We start from the raw sequence: 16,839 nt of genomic DNA on the forward strand, positions 1-16,839 counted from the left end.
TCCCAGAAAAAAATAACACAATAGATTATTTGTAGTCATCTTGTCTGACCAGTGGCAGAAACAGAAATTCAATCACGGACAGCCCTCAAAGTTTCAGGGTGCGGCTTTTACGAGAAGCACGCCTAAATTGAAAAATTCATAGTACAATAGACTGTCGGAGCTGGGCAGCTGCAGCGAATGCGATGGCTAAAGACATCAGCCTATTGCAGCTAACGAGATTAAAAGCGTATCTGTCCCAACCCATCAGCAGTCTGCTTCTTGCATGGCTAGCAGCCTGACGAGCTCCCAACGGAACCAGGCAGGATTGAAGCATCCACTGCAAACAGACGTCAGCATGCCCGTTAGACACAATGCATTGTTATTCTACATGTTATGCTAACGTTAGCGCTCTCTGCTACCGCTGCACCCTTGATTTGGGGGTCATGGCAAAATTAAACAGGCGATTCAATGCCCCATCTATACTCTTTAATGGCTTCTCCATCTCGATCTGCAGTGACCTGAGCCGACACCAGCTGGAGCAGGGTGCGTCTTGGGGGTTGGGGGGGGGGGGGGTAGTATAATTTCTTTTTTTCTGTAGAAGTTATAGCCATGGCAACAGAAAGCGTGACAGACCCATGGTACACTGAACAAAACAGAAAATGGCTTGACCACTTTTCAGTCAGTGTTCCCGATGGGCAAAGCTTGTCATTTTCAGCTCCCCAGACCCAGAGCTGCCCCCAGTACCATTAGATCCATATGTTGGACTCACCTTCTCAGTCAACGGAAAACGTCTATCAGAGTCGGCAGTCCATTCACTGCCCCCCAAATATATAATTTTTTAAAACACAGGCCTGCTCGCCTGAGGGCCATCAGGAGCTGGCGGCGGTACCGGAGGCGGGTGACGCACTGGCAGCGTCCGTGATGCCACCAGGACCCCCGGTTCGCTCTTTGAGGATTGTGAGCTCCTAAGCATTATACCTCTAACAACCCAAAGCCAGGTCTCAGCCAACCTGCACCTGGTTCATTTCAGGCAAAACTCATCAGCTTTTCCTTGAGGCCCAAGAAGCTGGGACAGGTGACACTTTCTGGGCGGGGCCTGAGCCGTGCAGCCAATGGGAGGAGAAATCACTGACGGCTAAGCTTTGACTCGACGTTATGTGAGTATGTCTGGCAAATCCAGGGCAGAATTTCACAGCAAACAGGGGGAGACAAGATCACAGTCTGGCTGTTAATTTAGTTAATTAACCAGCGTTGATTTAATTTAATTTAAAAATAATAATAATAATAATAATAAAAATTTGGACTCTGCCTCTGAAGTTCAGTCATGAAAATTCTTGTACAAACCGATTATATTTTTATTTTGTCCCTATCTGGGCAGTGACCCTTTACAGAATTAAATGTGACTCAGTTACTCCTCAAGGGTACAACAGCAGTTGCTGTGCTCGTGACAATATCTTCTTTTGCATTCTGCTCTACCAGCCCCCCCACCAGACACAAGAGCCACTCGTGAAAAATCATTTAACTGGACTAAAACTGGGAGCTTCATCCCAAGCAAGAGGAAAAGACATGCGTTAGACTCGGCACGAGTTCACCTCAGAGTATAAAAAAAACCCTGCTAGGGAAGCTTTAAGCGAAGCTGCTTCAGCGGACAGAGACCTCAATATCCCTCACGCACCTGCACACACAGACTCACGCACCACAACCGACTGAAGCGTGCATGTTGTTGATAAAGAAGCACCACTGGAACCCTGCTTCAGTATGCCAAAGGCAAATATTTTCCATGGCTGGACGGGTTTCCTTCCAAAGCCAAAATACTCTGTGGAACAATAAAGCGACCATCCGTGGCGAGACAGCGAGGCCGGACGGAAACACGTCGCCGCCGACCGAATGCGGACTGGCAGTCATGCCGCCGCATTTGGAGGCTCCTCCACTGCCGTTACACACGCGGGGACCTGGAAAGATCCTTTTGTAAGCATTTAAACAAAACAATCCAGTAAAAACACAGAAGTCCAGCTCCTAATATGGTCAACAGGACCGGCAGTCATTTGTCACTAATGCTCAGTAATGACTCGCATTATTATTGGCACACGCAGTACGAACAGGGAGATATACACGCACAAGTAATATACAGATTAGAGATTTTATATGCAGATATATCTTAGAAATAAATATATAAACACAGGCACATTTTTTGGTCACGATCCTCATAAATCTGTGGAAAAAGACCTAATTTTGGAAGGTGGCGAATGCGTGATTTATGCCCGTGCCCCCCCCCCGGTTACGCGTTTGCGGGATGAAAGGGGCCCAGCGAGCGCCCGAGACGCGGAAGCATCATCATTTAACATTTCTATTTCCATTATAATGGCTGTCTCACCCTCCGAGTGATCCTGTAATTTTCTGTAACTACAGAACAGGCAGTCAATACACGGCACAGAGGGAGCGAGGGGTGGGTAATGCTTATCTGCGTCCGCGTGTGCCAGGGAGAAAACGGGACCTGTGTGCACACATGAAGAGACATGCAGCCTATGTATCTGTATAAAAACAGAAGCACACTGCGAGGAGATAAACACGGAATTATTTCAGTCCTGTTCGTAGCACTTGTTTCTGTCCATTTATTTTTCAGAGCAGATGAAGGTAACACAAAAAAGCTATAGGCTGACCACAGCGCCCCCGGCCCGATTTATTTCTTTAAAGGCTCGTCTCCCGTATATAAGGGACCTCAAGCTGTCATCTCAGATAATTCACGCATCTGCTGATTTTTATGAAGATGGACAAAAGCAGGTACTAAACCCCCGAAAGCAGGCTCCAAGCCATCCACCGTTGCCATGGAGAGCTACGCGTTGCCAGGGCGATGGCGCTAATGGCCTGTCCTTTTGCCAGGCAACAAATAGCCTCGTGATGCAACCGCACCTGTCTCTGCTCGTGTGTTGCCATGGAGGCGTTCCAGTTGCCACAGCAACGCTCACGCTAATCGGCTGGCGGGGGCAAACATTCGCCGGCCTCCTAGGCACAGCTGTCGAGGCAAAGCCCTCCGTCCAGCATCTCTCCAGATGTGCTTACCGTGCGCAGGAATCCGCCTGACCCCCAGCTGCCGTAACTCCAGCCCCATGGCCAAAGGCAGGCTTTGGCCTCACTCATTCGCTGGTTACACTGGTGCCAGCACATGCCCCGCCTTCTCAGGTAACGCAGCCCCGCGTCGCCCCCCCCGCTCACTCTCACGCTGCAGTGAGCCAGGCACCAGGAACGTGACCAGGGCAGTGGGGTGACGCGATGCACGCGCTGGTGATGAAAGGTTAATAGAGTTCAGAGCCTCGGGGTTCACTTAAGGAGCTGTCAAAGTGCCAGGTGAGCTGCTGGCATCGCTCAGGGCACTCGGGGGCACAGGACCAGCTGGGCTGTGCCTCGGCTTGGGAGTCTGCTCCCCCCCCACCCTCAGTTACTGTCTGTCTATCACTCTGTCTGTCTGTCAATATGCTGGCGCAAAAGCTAACATGCTGGGTGTGTTGTTTTTCTGCTAAACAGCAAAGGTTGACAGTAATATGCACACACAGACAAACTTAGGCACACACATACTTTGCCATATCCATACCCTTGGCCCCTTCTGCACTCGCATCAATCACCACAGATCGCCATAGATCTTTTGCCGAACAGTTTCCAGGTTATTCCACCACCAGCCATCTGTGAGGCCGCTCAGGCCAGGTCGCACGACACAGAAAATTGACCATTCTGCTGGTTAGGTGATCAAACCCCTTCAAGCCTATTGGACAAGCCTGAGGGAGGGGGCGGACCTTCACACTCTTCGGCCTGTAGGGGAAAAGGGGCGGTTCCTTGCTCACCTTTGATATGCCTGAGAAGTGGGAGGCGTTGAGAAGACCTGGGAGTAGGAATGGTAGGGGGTCTTCTTCAGGGCTTGGATGAGGTTCTGCCGGTACTCAGGATCTATGCACCACAAGGAGCCTTTCCCGATGTTCTGGAGAGAGACAACCACGAGTCAGACAATGACAAGGGTGGCAATGGCTACCGGAAATGGTGAGGTTTAATAAACAGCAAAGAATATCTGCATAAATAGAGCCCTGAGACATTTCATAACCTCCCTAATTCAGACGGCTGGCATGCAGGGCTGAATGTGAGCCTGAAAAGCGGCGTCACAGAGTACGGGTGACAAAATCCCCCACAGCAGGAGGCGCGCCGTGTCCCGATCGCGTTCAGGGCCGTAACGAGCTGCCGGCTCGCTTGCTCGCACCTGTGCTCACGCTCATTTCACAGCAGTAAGAGAGACCTGCATGGGATTCCACACGCTGCTGGCCCCGCTGGGCCCAGCCATCGTGCGCCCCGGCGATGAATGCTGAGGATTTACCCAGCAATCGGCTTAGAGCTGGTACAGTGTGGGGGAGAGAGATGGTCCAGAAGGTGCGGGAAGCAATTCCTACTGCAACCACCCAGCCATCTTCCAGACACTGACCATGGACACGGTTGTGGGAGCAGGGGGGTAGGCTCCAGAGCCGGATGGACAGGATGCCAGGTCAGCACAGGGTGTATACACACACACTCACTCACTCACTATGGGCAATATGGAGATGCCAGTCAGCCATATTGCATGTCACTGAAATGAGGGCGGTACCCAGAGTACAGGGAGGAAACCCACAAAACACGGCGAGAACGTGTAAACTGTACACATAAAACGGCGAGAACGTGTAAACTGTACACAAAACATGGGGAGAACGTGTAAACTGTACACATAACACGGGGAGAACGTGTAAACTGTACACATAACACGGGGAGAACGTGTAAACTGTACACATAACACGGGGAGAACGTGTAAACTGTACACATAACACGGCGAGAACGTGTAAAGTGTACACATAACACGGCGAGAACATTCAAACTGTACACATAACACGGGGAGAACATTCAAACTGTACACATAACACGGGAGGGCATTCAAACTGTACATACAACATGGGGAGAACATACACACTGCACGCAACATGAGAGAAACATGCAAACCATACACACAACACAGGGAGAACATGCACGCAACATGAGAAGAACATGCCAACCGTACACATAACATGGGGAGAACATGCAAACTGCTAACACAACATGGAGAGAACATGCAAAATGAACACAAAACCCAAGGAGAACAAGCAAACTGTATACATTAGGGCTGGGTGATATATCGATAAAATATCATACCGTGATTATGAGCATTCACATTGTCATCAATTTGAATATTGTATTCTGGTGTGGCCTAAAAACTTGCTTTCTTGATAGTCATAATACATTATTTTTACACAAATTCTGTCAATGAATGACTCTGTAGCCATAATTTATCATTATACGTATAACATGCTACTAGTGAAACAATCTGGTTATCATACTCAGAAAAACACAATACCACCATATTTTACTGCTTTCTACATATGAATTTTAGAATATTGTGAAAATCTATGAAAATATTGTGATATCACTTTTATGGCCCAGTTCTAGTCAAAAATGTTCCCTTGAATGAACAGTGAGGCAGTCAAAGAAAAATCCTAGCAACAAAATGTACTGGCTGTTAATTTAGTTAAGCAGCGGTCAGCAGCACCATGGTAAACACAGTGGCGGGGTGGGGTGGGGTGGGGGGGGGAGTGATGCCCCATGACAGTCCATCAAAGAAAAGAAAAAAGAATGTATTTGTACGTTATGCCCTATGATTTATTTTTATATGATTCATTTATTAAAATTAGATTTCAGTTTGCAGTCCATTCTTTTTGTCAAACCTTGTTTCATGTTCTGAATCTGTTTAGGGGCAATTTTAAGGGAATTTAAGGCAAAAGTGGAGCATTGAAGTAAAGAAGTAATGACTCGAATTATATCGTGATAATTATCCATATCGTTTGGAATGGGAAAAAAAATGATCATGAAATATTTTGCCATCACTCCACAGGGTGCCCGGAGCAGGACTGGAACCCCAACCCTACAGAGGTAAGGCTCCAGAAATGCCCGCTTCGCAAAATCAAATGAATAAAAGCACTGGCCCTGCTGCTGTTCCTGCCAGGCCATTTTGTAAGCTGATACCCTCTAAACAAGGCGCAGTGGGCATCAGCGTCGCTGTTTATAAAGTGTAGATAGAGCCCATGAAGTCAGGCTCCCTGCACAAAGAAGCTGGTGGACAATGAGCTGGACAAATTCAGCAGCTGACCTTCATTCAGACTCAAAAGGAACAATTGAAGGGGGACTCTGATAATTAATTTCTTCTCCTAGCCCCCCAATTGCCAGTAACTGCATGTAGGCACTCCCCCCCACCCCCATCAACCCAGAACAGCGGGGTTCCTGATAAATGGGAGAATTCCCTGTTGCCCTCAACATTGATAGCGAATGTCTCGCTCACATCTCCGCACGCCCAACCAGCCGCCGGAGCCGCGTGCGCAGCTGGGGGCCACGATACGCCGCGGGCCGCCTGACAAAGGCGAGAGATGACCTTCCGGATGCCGTGGAGCGCTGCCTGCCCATTAGGCAGAATGGGCCGCTTAGCGATTCGCATCGGCGCTGAGATAAAGCCGACTCGCCCCCATTTACTGCTGCAGAGCGCAGACGGAAATGAACAGCTTACCCTGGTCTTTACGTTCGCAGGTATAGATTTTAATATGAGAATAAAAATGGGAGGTCTGCCAATAAAGATGCCCGACATGGGCAGAAGAGGAGCCTCCTGGGATTAATATGCGGCCGAATCGTGGATTTATGTTCACCGGGTCTTCGGGGACACTTCATTCACAAGTAATTAAAAAAAAAAAAAACTGCGAGAAATACCTGAGAGACAGGAAAGCACATTTAGGAATTAAGCAAAAACAGGCATGTTAGAATGAACCGCAGCTTCCTGTCACATGACTCCTTGCACACCACATGCTCAGCTGCTTCTATGAGCTGAGAAGATCACCAGTGACTACAAAAAGGAAATAAAAAAAGGTGCTATTTGTGTATCCAGATTTAACAGCTGCTTAGGTCAACAGCCACTACACAACACAGAGAATACTGCGTGTAGAATTATTAGCCAAGTACTATTCCTGAAGATCGTTTATAATAATTAGAGTAATAAAAGTGAATTCAAAGTCTTGGCTAAATGTCAATTTATCTAGAGAGTAAATGTTACACTAATTTGTTACAAACAAAAAAAGACATAAAAACATTGTCATTATCAGTGTGCTCGATTAGGTGATTACAGCCAAAGTGAATTTCTGTCCACCATGAACAGGAAAAAAAAAAAGTTTTAATTATCATATCTACAGAATTACTGGCTATTCTATACAGGCATATTTTAAGTTGAATGCCCTGTCACATCCTGTTATCCATTAAACGAGTAGTTTCTGATTTGATATCATCCTGCATTTGCTGAGGCAGCTACGACAGACTCTCAGATACACACAACCCAGCTCTGAATGGTGTACTGCTTGTCACCTTGATAAATCAAACGTTTTAGCAAGACCCAGCAACTCCCAGTGGGGTGTGAGACTTGTGAGGAATGGGCCCTGGTCATAATTTGATCGCCTTTCAAGTCTTTCTTGGCCAATCTATGGAATACTTTGATGTGTGAGAAGGGGCGTTGCCCTCCATCTATATCATAGCTTCTTTGAAAGCTGGGGACTTCTTATATGACTGTTTGAAGAAGGTGTCCACTGGAAATTGGCAGGAGATCTGGCAGTTTTTACACCATCTACAAGTCCTACAAGCACATCACTGATAACTGCAGCCCAGACTGTCGCACCTCTGCCGCTTGATCTGAAGCGGTTTATAATGTCCCTCGCTGATCCAGCCACAGGCATATCCACCTGGTCCGAGAGTCACTGTCATCTCATCTGTCCACAAAAACCTTTGTGAAATCAATTCTGAGACGTTTCTGGGCCCATTCTTGATGTTTTAGCTCGTGTGTCGTGTTTGAGCCTCCGTGACCTTAGTAATGTCATGTAACTCACTGCAGCCGCCACTTCTGAAGATTCTACTCGGATTGCATTTTTGAAAAATGGTCTCCAGAAGTTTCCCATCTAGTTCTGCGCAAATCTTCAGTTCTTTTATGTCTCTACACGATTCTTCCATCCTGTTTGGCTTTTGACCACAGAATGCTTGACTGTATGGAGACTGCGCTTTAAAAGTTTGTCAGTCTCAGTTGTTTTGCATCCCTATTAGAGGCATTTTATTATTTCGGTTTTTTTTACTCTCTATTTACTCTGTAATGTGCCTTTCTAGGACCGTTTTGTGAGTAATAACAATTCGCTTAACGACCCAGCACGGGCCAGTATTCGCGGCTTCCTGTCTTACGCCACGGTGCCGTCCTCCTGCGGCGAGTTCCATCAGAAACAGGAGGACGGAGGTGACAGTGAGCAGGAGGAAATGAAGATGAGATAACTCAGACTTAAACAGTCAGACACTTACGCGCTCACGCTGAGCCCATTCAGGTGAAGTGCTGCTGTGAAAGCAGACGCCAGGGAGGACATCGATGAGAGTGGGGGCCCCCATATCCCGACAGATCACAGCACGGCCAGGCGTCGACGCCAGAGCTTCTCCGCCGCTTTGCTAAAAGCACTTTCGGAGCATTTCAGTTTCCTGGCTACCTGTGTTCTAATCGACGTATTATTTCCTTGGGCGCTGTCAAATGAACGTAACATGAAAATGCGAGCGATATGTTCAAAAACAAACCACAGGCAAATAAAAACAGGCATTCGGGGAGCCACCCCTGATGTAAGACAAGGACTCCCAGTCGTGGATCTGTAGACCATCTTCCGGCCTGTGATGCAGCCATGTTGGGTGAAGTTGGGGGGGGGGGGGGGGGGGGGGGGAGCACCTCAGATGTACAGGCTGTGTCTGTGGGACTGGTGTGACTGTACTTCAATATGAGCAGGAATAGTCTAGAAAATGTGGTTTGCAGTGCAAAACCTAATGAACAGAAAAATTATCACAACCTTTCTAAAAAAAAGAAAAAAGAAAAAACAAACCCTGCTGGGGTTGACTATGGCTCTGTTATATTAAGTACATTTACGCTTTAAATCGTAACTGGAAGCCACTCTCCCATCCCAAGTGATGAGTTGTATTCTCAACGCTGCTAAATTATGAATGTGGCAATCGATGTAGTAAACAGGCGAGCCGAGGAGGGAAAGATGCGAGGAATGGGTCTGACGGCGCTTTCAGCCGAAAGTGGACCGCTAACAGCACCATCGCCTGCCTGAGCACGAGGCCACGTATTTGTACGGCGTGTGAAATCTGTCCGTTCACGCTCTCGCGGCGCCGCCTTTCCAAAGGCAATCAGAGCCGGGAATGCACACAAACTTCAAGGCCACACCTGCCACATACACATTCGACATGTTAAGGCATTAAGGACTCTCCCCGAACTCACCCCTGCATTGGGGAACTTTAAGGGCCTGTCCATGCCTGCTAAGTATTGGGAAAACTAACCATGTTGCTCTGTCCTTCTCAACAAAAAAAGATTCATTGTTCAAATAAAAAATCAATACCCATGGACTCCACGCGATACTCATTGGATACCTGTGTCTGTGTGCTGAACGCCTGACTGGCTTCAGTGAACATCTGTAGTACTGCGCAGCCATGTCTTAGTGTGTCACACAAGACTGAAAGCCCCCCCACCACGGGCTAGGGCACCCACACCATGGGATCAAATCACATTCCTCCTCCTCGCGAGGTGCCCCCCCCCTCTCTAAATTTTCAAATGCACCGTAACGAGGGAGAATCAATCAGGGTTCCAGCACCTCCCGGGCTGGGCGCGTCCGTGTCTTGGCTTCGGGTCGGAGATGGAAGTCGATACAGGAGCGAAGGAGCAGGGCGCGAGGGTCAGAGCACCTGACTCGGGCCGGTCGCCTAGGCAACAGGCCTGCAACAGAGGAGTCGATGGAGGCTGGCCGTCTGATCAGTTTGCTGGAAGGGGGCCTAAGAGGTGTGCGTCTCCGAGGGCAGCGCACCTTATCATTGCCGAAATGGTTAATCCTTCGCCAGAAAACACACAGAGCCCCCCCCCCCCAACCCCAGGGATCTCCGTGACAGGCACAGACACACTAAAGTGCCTCCACACCATCAGAGAAACAGAGGAGCAACCCTCTCCATCACTGCGGCCATCCAGGAGCACGCCCCGCGGCCTGCACCCGCGCCTGCCATCCCATGGGTATTTTTAGGTGATCCATTAGTATTTATAGTTATATTTCAGCACCGAAAGGCAAACCTGGACTGGAGCCACACAAGGTGACTTAAAGGACGGGCTCAGGCAGACCTTTCAGCCAGCCTGGGGGATCTACTGGGCTTGGCGCAGTGTGATTGTGGGAGAGCAGTGGCGGTGATTTGCCTGCCTGCAGGAGAGAGGACAGAGTGAGCGTCCTTGGGCGGGGAGGGGGGGGGGGCAATGTGCTGAACAAGCTGCTATCGCTCCCACAACAGCCACTTCAGTGCTTCTGCCTCAGTCTCTGGCCATTAGCATTTGAGCGAATCAGAGCAACACGTACTAGTGGTCAAAGATGCAGGGGGGGGGGGGGGGGGATCCTCAAAATTTTTTTGGTGCTTCTCAAGACAGACCACCTTGCTGCATGGAGTCTACCCCAAGCAGGGATCCTGACAGACCCCCTGGTCCACTTAGAGGTCCTTATGCATAGCAGACTACCAAGAGTATTCTTACAGACAAGCTTGACCAATAAAGAATCCCAATGTAACCAAGCCTGGGGAGGTCAGCGCCCTGCAGCTCAGAAGGCTCTTCTCAGCTCCTCTTCACCCCCCTGACCACCACCCTAGGCTGGGACTGCCAGGAAGCAGATAACAGAGAAAAACACAGAAGCCCTCCCCCCCCCACCCCCAGGGAGCCAAACCCAGCCTCCAGCAGGTAAACACAGGTCTGACTAGGGGAATATCCACGTTTCATCTTCCATAACAACAAAACCAGGTATTGAAAGCACGGTGAGCGACACCCGCCGTCATCTCTCTCTCTCATACTCTCAACCTGATTATCCCAGATTAATGCTCCGCCGTCAGGCTGAGAGCCAAGCTCACGAGCACATCCACATTCCACACGCATCACGTCACACCGAATGGGACGCAAACCGCTTCACAGGCGCTGCACGGCCACTCGTAGGGAACGGGAACCTCCCAACGCGTCACCGAAAGGCAACTGAGAGTGCAAGGAGATCTGTCAAGGAAAATACATCAGGGCTAAAGGTGGAGGATGGATGGACAGTGAAGAGTGAGAGGAAATGATTATTTAGAACCGTGATCCTTTCCAGCTTTTGGAGACAATGTAGACATGTCTCATGCAGTATAACATGAATGAGTGCAGAAAGGAAGGAGAAGGAGAAGAACAGGAGAGGGAGAGGCCCAGCCGTGAGCCGGGGTAAGGCTGCAGCACGGAGATTCAGAACAGCATTCAAATCAAATTCTGATGAGCTGGCAGACCCCCCTGGGCCGGCCATCATCTCAGCCCAGAAGAGATTTTCTGGTTTGGCCATTTTCGTTGGGTGAGGGGGTCTGCTGTTATCAATTAGGCTATTACCTAACCGGGAATGCGGTCAGCAGCACCATGGTAAACACAGTGGCGGGGTGGGGTGGGGGGGGGGAGTGATGCCCCATGACAGTCCATCAAAGAAAAGAAAAAAGAAAGAAAAAGGACAGCTATTGAGTAGACACCAGGGTCATTGGCGAGTGGTTAAAGCCAGTACATCAAAATGCCGAGGTCTGACATCAATAGTGTGTAATAAAGTTATTGAACACAAAGTACTGAGGCTGACAGCAAAAACAAGCCGAAGTACAGCAGTATGTCTCACAAAGTCTCAAGGGCCTCTCAAGAGACAGCGTCGCTAACGTGACGGGGGCCAAACCGCCTGTCCCGGTGAGACAGCGTCGCTAACGTGACGGGGGCCAAACCGCCTGTCCCGGTGAGACAGCGTCGCTAACGTGACGGGGGCCAAACCGCCTGTCCCGGTGAGACAGAGTCGCTAACGTGACGGGGGCCAAACCGCCTGTCCCGGTGAGACAGAGTCGCAAATGTGACGGGGGCCAAAACGCCTGTCCCGGTGAGACAGAGTCGCTAATGTGACGGGGGCCAAACCGCCTGTCCCGGTGAGACAGCGTCGCTAACGTGACGGGGGCCAAACCGCCTGTCCCGGTGAGAGAGCGTCGCTAACGTGACGGGGGCCAAACCGCCTGTCCCGGTGAGACAGAGTCGCTAATGTGACGGGGGCCAAAATGCCTGTCCCAGCGAGACAGAGTCGCTAATGTGACGGGGGCCAAAACGCCTGTCCCGGTGAGACAGAGTCGCTAACGTGACGGGGGCCAAGCCGCCTGTCCCGGTGAGACAGAGTCGCAAATGTGACGGGGGCCAAAACGCCTGTCCCGGTGAGACAGAGTCGCTAACGTGACGGGGGCCAAACCGCCTGTCCCGGTGAGACAGAGTCGCAAATGTGACGGGGGCCAAAACGCCTGTCCCGGTGAGACAGAGTCGCTAATGTGATGGGGGCCAAACCGCCTGTCCCGGCGAGACAGCGTCGCTAACGTGACGGGGGCCAAACCGCCTGTCCCGGTGAGAGAGCGTCGCTAATGTGACGGGGGCCAAACCGCCTGTCCCGGTGAGACAGAGTCGCTAACGTGACGGGGGCCAAACCGCCTGTCCCGGTGAGAGAGCGTCGCTAATGTGACGGGGGCCAAACCGCCTGTCCCGGTGAGACAGAGTCGCTAATGTGATGGGGGCCAAACCGCCTGTCCCGGTGAGACAGAGTCGCTAACGTGACGGGGGCCAAACCGCCTGTCCCGGCGAGACAGCGTCGCTAACGTGACGGGGGCCAAACCGCCTGTCCCGGTGAGAGAGCGTCGCTAACGTGACGGGGGCCAAACCGCCTGTCCCGGTGAGAGAGCGTCGCTAATGTGACGGGGGCCAAACCGCCTGTCCCGGTGAGACAGAGTCGCTAACGTGACGGGGGCCAAACCGCCTGTCCCGGTGAGAGAGCGTCGCTAATGTGACGGGGGCCAAACCGCCTGTCCCGGTGAGACAGAGTCGCTAACGTGACGGGGGCCAAACCGCCTGTCCCGGTGAGAGAGCGTCGCTAATGTGACGGGGGCCAAACCGCCTGTCCCGGTGAGACAGAGTCGCTAATGTGACGGGGGCCAAACCGCCTGTCCCGGTGAGACAGAGTCGCTAATGTGACGGGGGCCAAAATGCCTGTCCCGGTGAGACAGAGTTGCTAATGTGATGGGGGCCAAACCGCCTGTCCCGGTGAGACAGAGTCGCTAACGTGACGGGGGCCAAACCGCCTGTCCCGGTGAGAGAGCGTCGCTAATGTGACGGGGGCCAAACCGCCTGTCCCGGTGAGACAGAGTCGCTAACGTGACGGGGGCCAAACCGCCTGTCCCGGTGAGAGAGCGTCGCTAATGTGACGGGGGCCAAACCGCCTGTCCCGGTGAGACAGAGTCGCTAATGTGACGGGGGCCAAACCGCCTGTCCCGGTGAGACAGAGTCGCTAATGTGACGGGGGCCAAACCGCCTGTCCCGGTGAGACAGAGTCGCTAATGTGACGGGGGCCAAAATGCCTGTCCCGGTGAGACAGAGTTGCTAATGTGATGGGGGCCAAACCGCCTGTCCCGGTGAGACAGAGTCGCTAATGTGACGGGGGCCAAAATGCCTGTCCCGGTGAGACAGAGTCGCTAATGTGACGGGGGCCAAACCGCCTGTCCCGGTGAGACAGAGTCGCTAATGTGACGGGGGCCAAAATGCCTGTCCCGGTGAGACAGAGTCGCTAATGTGACGGGGGCCAAACCGCCTGTCCCGGTGAGACAGAGTCGCTAATGTGACGGGGGCCAAACCGCCTGTCCCGGTGAGACAGAGTCGCTAATGTGACGGGGGCCAAACCGCCTGTCCCGGTGAGACAGAGTCGCTAATGTGACGGGGGCCAAAATGCCTGTCCCAGCGAGACAGAGTTGCTAATGTGACGGGGGCCAAACCGCCTGTCCCGGTGAGACAGAGTCGCTAATGTGACGGGGGCCAAAATGCCTGTCCCGGTGAGACAGAGTCGCTAATGTGACGGGGTCCAAACTGCCAGTCACAATGTGACAGCGCCGCTAATGTGACAGGGACATGTCTCACTTGTTTAAATGCTCAGCTTGCCACCTGCTGTCATTATTATTTGGTTGTTCCCTTGAGCCTGTTCTGAAGGGGCAGGGATGGAAGTGAAAGGTTGGTTTCCTCAGGCCACTGTGTGACATAATGGCAGCCTGTGGTCAACAGGCAGTTCCAGGCAGTGTGAAAACTCCCCGAATGGCGAGACATCTTTCCGTCTTCCACACACAATTTCCAGCCTGTGCCTTGGAAAGTGGAATTTACCTGAAAAGAGACACAACGACCATCAGGCGCAAACAGGGAAGGAGCGGACAGGCCTGCTGCTGCTTTGCCCCCATTGGGCTGTGATGTCTGCAATGCAGCACCAGGTTTATCAGCATCTCTAAGGGTGCGATTTAGCCACCGCTCACACATGCAACCTTGGTGCGTCACGGTAACTAAAACATTTAGACAATTAAAGGAATGAATCACTGAAAATGTGACTGCGGCAGGTGATGCTGAATGGACATGTGCCGTCCTGCCTGTAAACGGCAGCCAGACTGAGTACGCTGCCAGCAAGTGCTGACGTGCCATTAACCGTCCTGCTGCGGGTGCCAGAGTCGACCCTGACCGAAACTGAACAGTTCAGAAGACCAGCTGTTCCTCTGTTTAGCTCTTCATCTAGAGCATTTCATCCAAAGCTGTTGACTTATGAAGATCTATCAATTAACTCAAGATCTATTCATCAACTGCCGTATCATCTTGACTCCTTCTTCATCAGTGGGGTAGGGGTGGTCTACACCGGGGCTCGAGACACGCACATTGACCAGCCAGGCAGAAAACAAGCCCTCTTTACCCATTCATCTGAAAGGTCCAACTGAAGAACCCCAGGGAGCAGAAGAGTGCCCTGGACCGCCCTGACATCACGGCGACCGTAACGAGCAGTGGGCCCTTAATGGAGATATCGACACTCTTTATGACGCATTATCGCAGGGTCGATATCGCCCACTCCCGTCTGTTTATCAATAATGTAAGCGCCGCTTTGGTTAACGAAGGCGGCGCGGGCCGGACCATCCAGCCGCACGCTAACAGCAGAGTTGTTTACACAGCCTCGCCAACACAAACGAGGCCACGTGGTGAGCGTTTCCCGGCTGTCACCACCCCCTGCGGGATGAAGGCGGGGTAGCCTTAGAGAAATTAATCTTTACTCCAGAAGAAAGCAGAAACCTGTACACACCATAACAGGCGGATGCTAATATCGGATGGCACACCGAGAGCGTGGAGGAAGTGCGTCTTCAGCCTTTTAATCATGTAAAAAGTAATGTCTTACTCCCTCTGACTTATCTAGTTAAAATAATGTGACAAACATAACTATTAATTAAAATAACTTGATAATTAAAAGTGCCTGCAATAACTTATGTGGGCAGACTTCTCCTGGTACTGATGGTGCCCAGCCTGAATCTCCAGTCCAAAAGTGTTTGGACTGGGCTGGTTACCATCAGACCATAGATTAGTCTCTAGTCAGCACCGTGAACAAACCAAACTCACATACCCCCAATACCTCCTTCCTTCAGATGGCTGTTTTGCCTGTCTTAATTGGTCTACACCAGGGGTCACCAACATGGTGCCCGCGGGCACCAGGGTGCCCCCAAGGATCACATGAGTCGCCCGCGGGCCTGTTCTAAAAATAGCACAACTAAACAGCATCTAAAGTTTAATTTTATCTTGTTGCTATTCTTCTTTAATCACATTTGCATTTATATAGATTTGAAAATGACAATATCTAAAAAAAGCATATAAAACATGTTTATTATACATGAAGTTTAGATAAGTTTGGGATGGTGTTTTCTGGTAGCCCTTCGTATGGCTCAGTACCTGTGAAGTAGCTCTCAGTTTCAAAAAGGTTGGTGACCCCTGGTCTACATCATTAAGCCAGCAAATAATCGACAATAACAACAAATACATAAAAACGAATGCATCACCGCTTTTCAGACCAGATTGCATTCCAACGTGAGACAGTGCTCAGTTTTAGTGCCTGCTACCCAAGGCAAGCCTCACCTTGAAAGTAAGGAGTTTGTGTCTATATACAGCGGTGTTCACGTTCTGTGTGTGTGTGTGTGTGTGTGTGTGTGTGTGTGTATGTGTGTGTGGATTAGGTTTATATTACATTGTGGGGGCCACAATGTAATAAAAACCAATTATTTTGACGTTGTGGGGACCCCTTTTCAGGTCCTCAGAAAGATCTGTGAATGCAATCAAAAAACTAAAAATGCCAAAAGTCTCGTATTTTATTTGGTTACTTATGGTTAAGGTTAGGGCCGGGTAGGGGTTAAGGTCGTCATGTTGGGATTAAAGTTTTCCCCACAGAATGGAGAGTCCCTAAAAAGATACAATTACAAACTTGTGTGTGTGTGTGTGTGTGTGTGTGTGTGTGTGTGTGTGTGTGGTTTGCATAACCTCCCCATGTTCGCATGTGTTTATTCCTGCAGTCTAAAGGCACTGTGAGGGTTCGTGTCAGCGTGTGCCCCTTGGTGGACTGGCATCATAAGCAGGGCAACCGCCACCTCGTGCCCCATGTTTCCTGGGCTGAGTTCCAAGCTTGCCGCAACCTTGCGTTTGGAGAAGCAGTCATGGAAAATGGATGGAGGCCAGCAACAGGAAGCGTCTCGCTAAAGGATTCATCTTCACTGCGTCTAGACGGATGGAAATTATGTGTGAAACTTTTCTCCAGTACAGAAATGGCAGAAGAACGAGATTCTGTCATTGACGCCACAAGCATTTGAAAAGGCAGTTTCATGATTCCTGAC

General features: G+C 50.6%; 1 protein-coding gene across 2 annotated transcripts in view; it reads right to left on the reverse strand.

The window, feature by feature from the left end:
* LOC111841766 (forkhead box protein N3-like) overlaps positions 1-16,839 on the reverse strand; it is a 61,849-nt gene that overhangs the window by 22,921 nt on the left and 22,089 nt on the right. For both annotated transcript variants that reach the window (XM_023807744.2, XM_072702661.1), the window contains exon 3: positions 3,816-3,949. In XM_023807744.2, the coding sequence (XP_023663512.1) occupies positions 3,816-3,949 (134 nt within the window). The remainder of the gene's footprint in view (positions 1-3,815; positions 3,950-16,839) is intronic.

Source organism: Paramormyrops kingsleyae, chromosome 19, assembly GCF_048594095.1.
Source record: "Paramormyrops kingsleyae isolate MSU_618 chromosome 19, PKINGS_0.4, whole genome shotgun sequence".
NCBI classification, from domain to species: domain Eukaryota; kingdom Metazoa; phylum Chordata; class Actinopteri; order Osteoglossiformes; family Mormyridae; genus Paramormyrops; species Paramormyrops kingsleyae.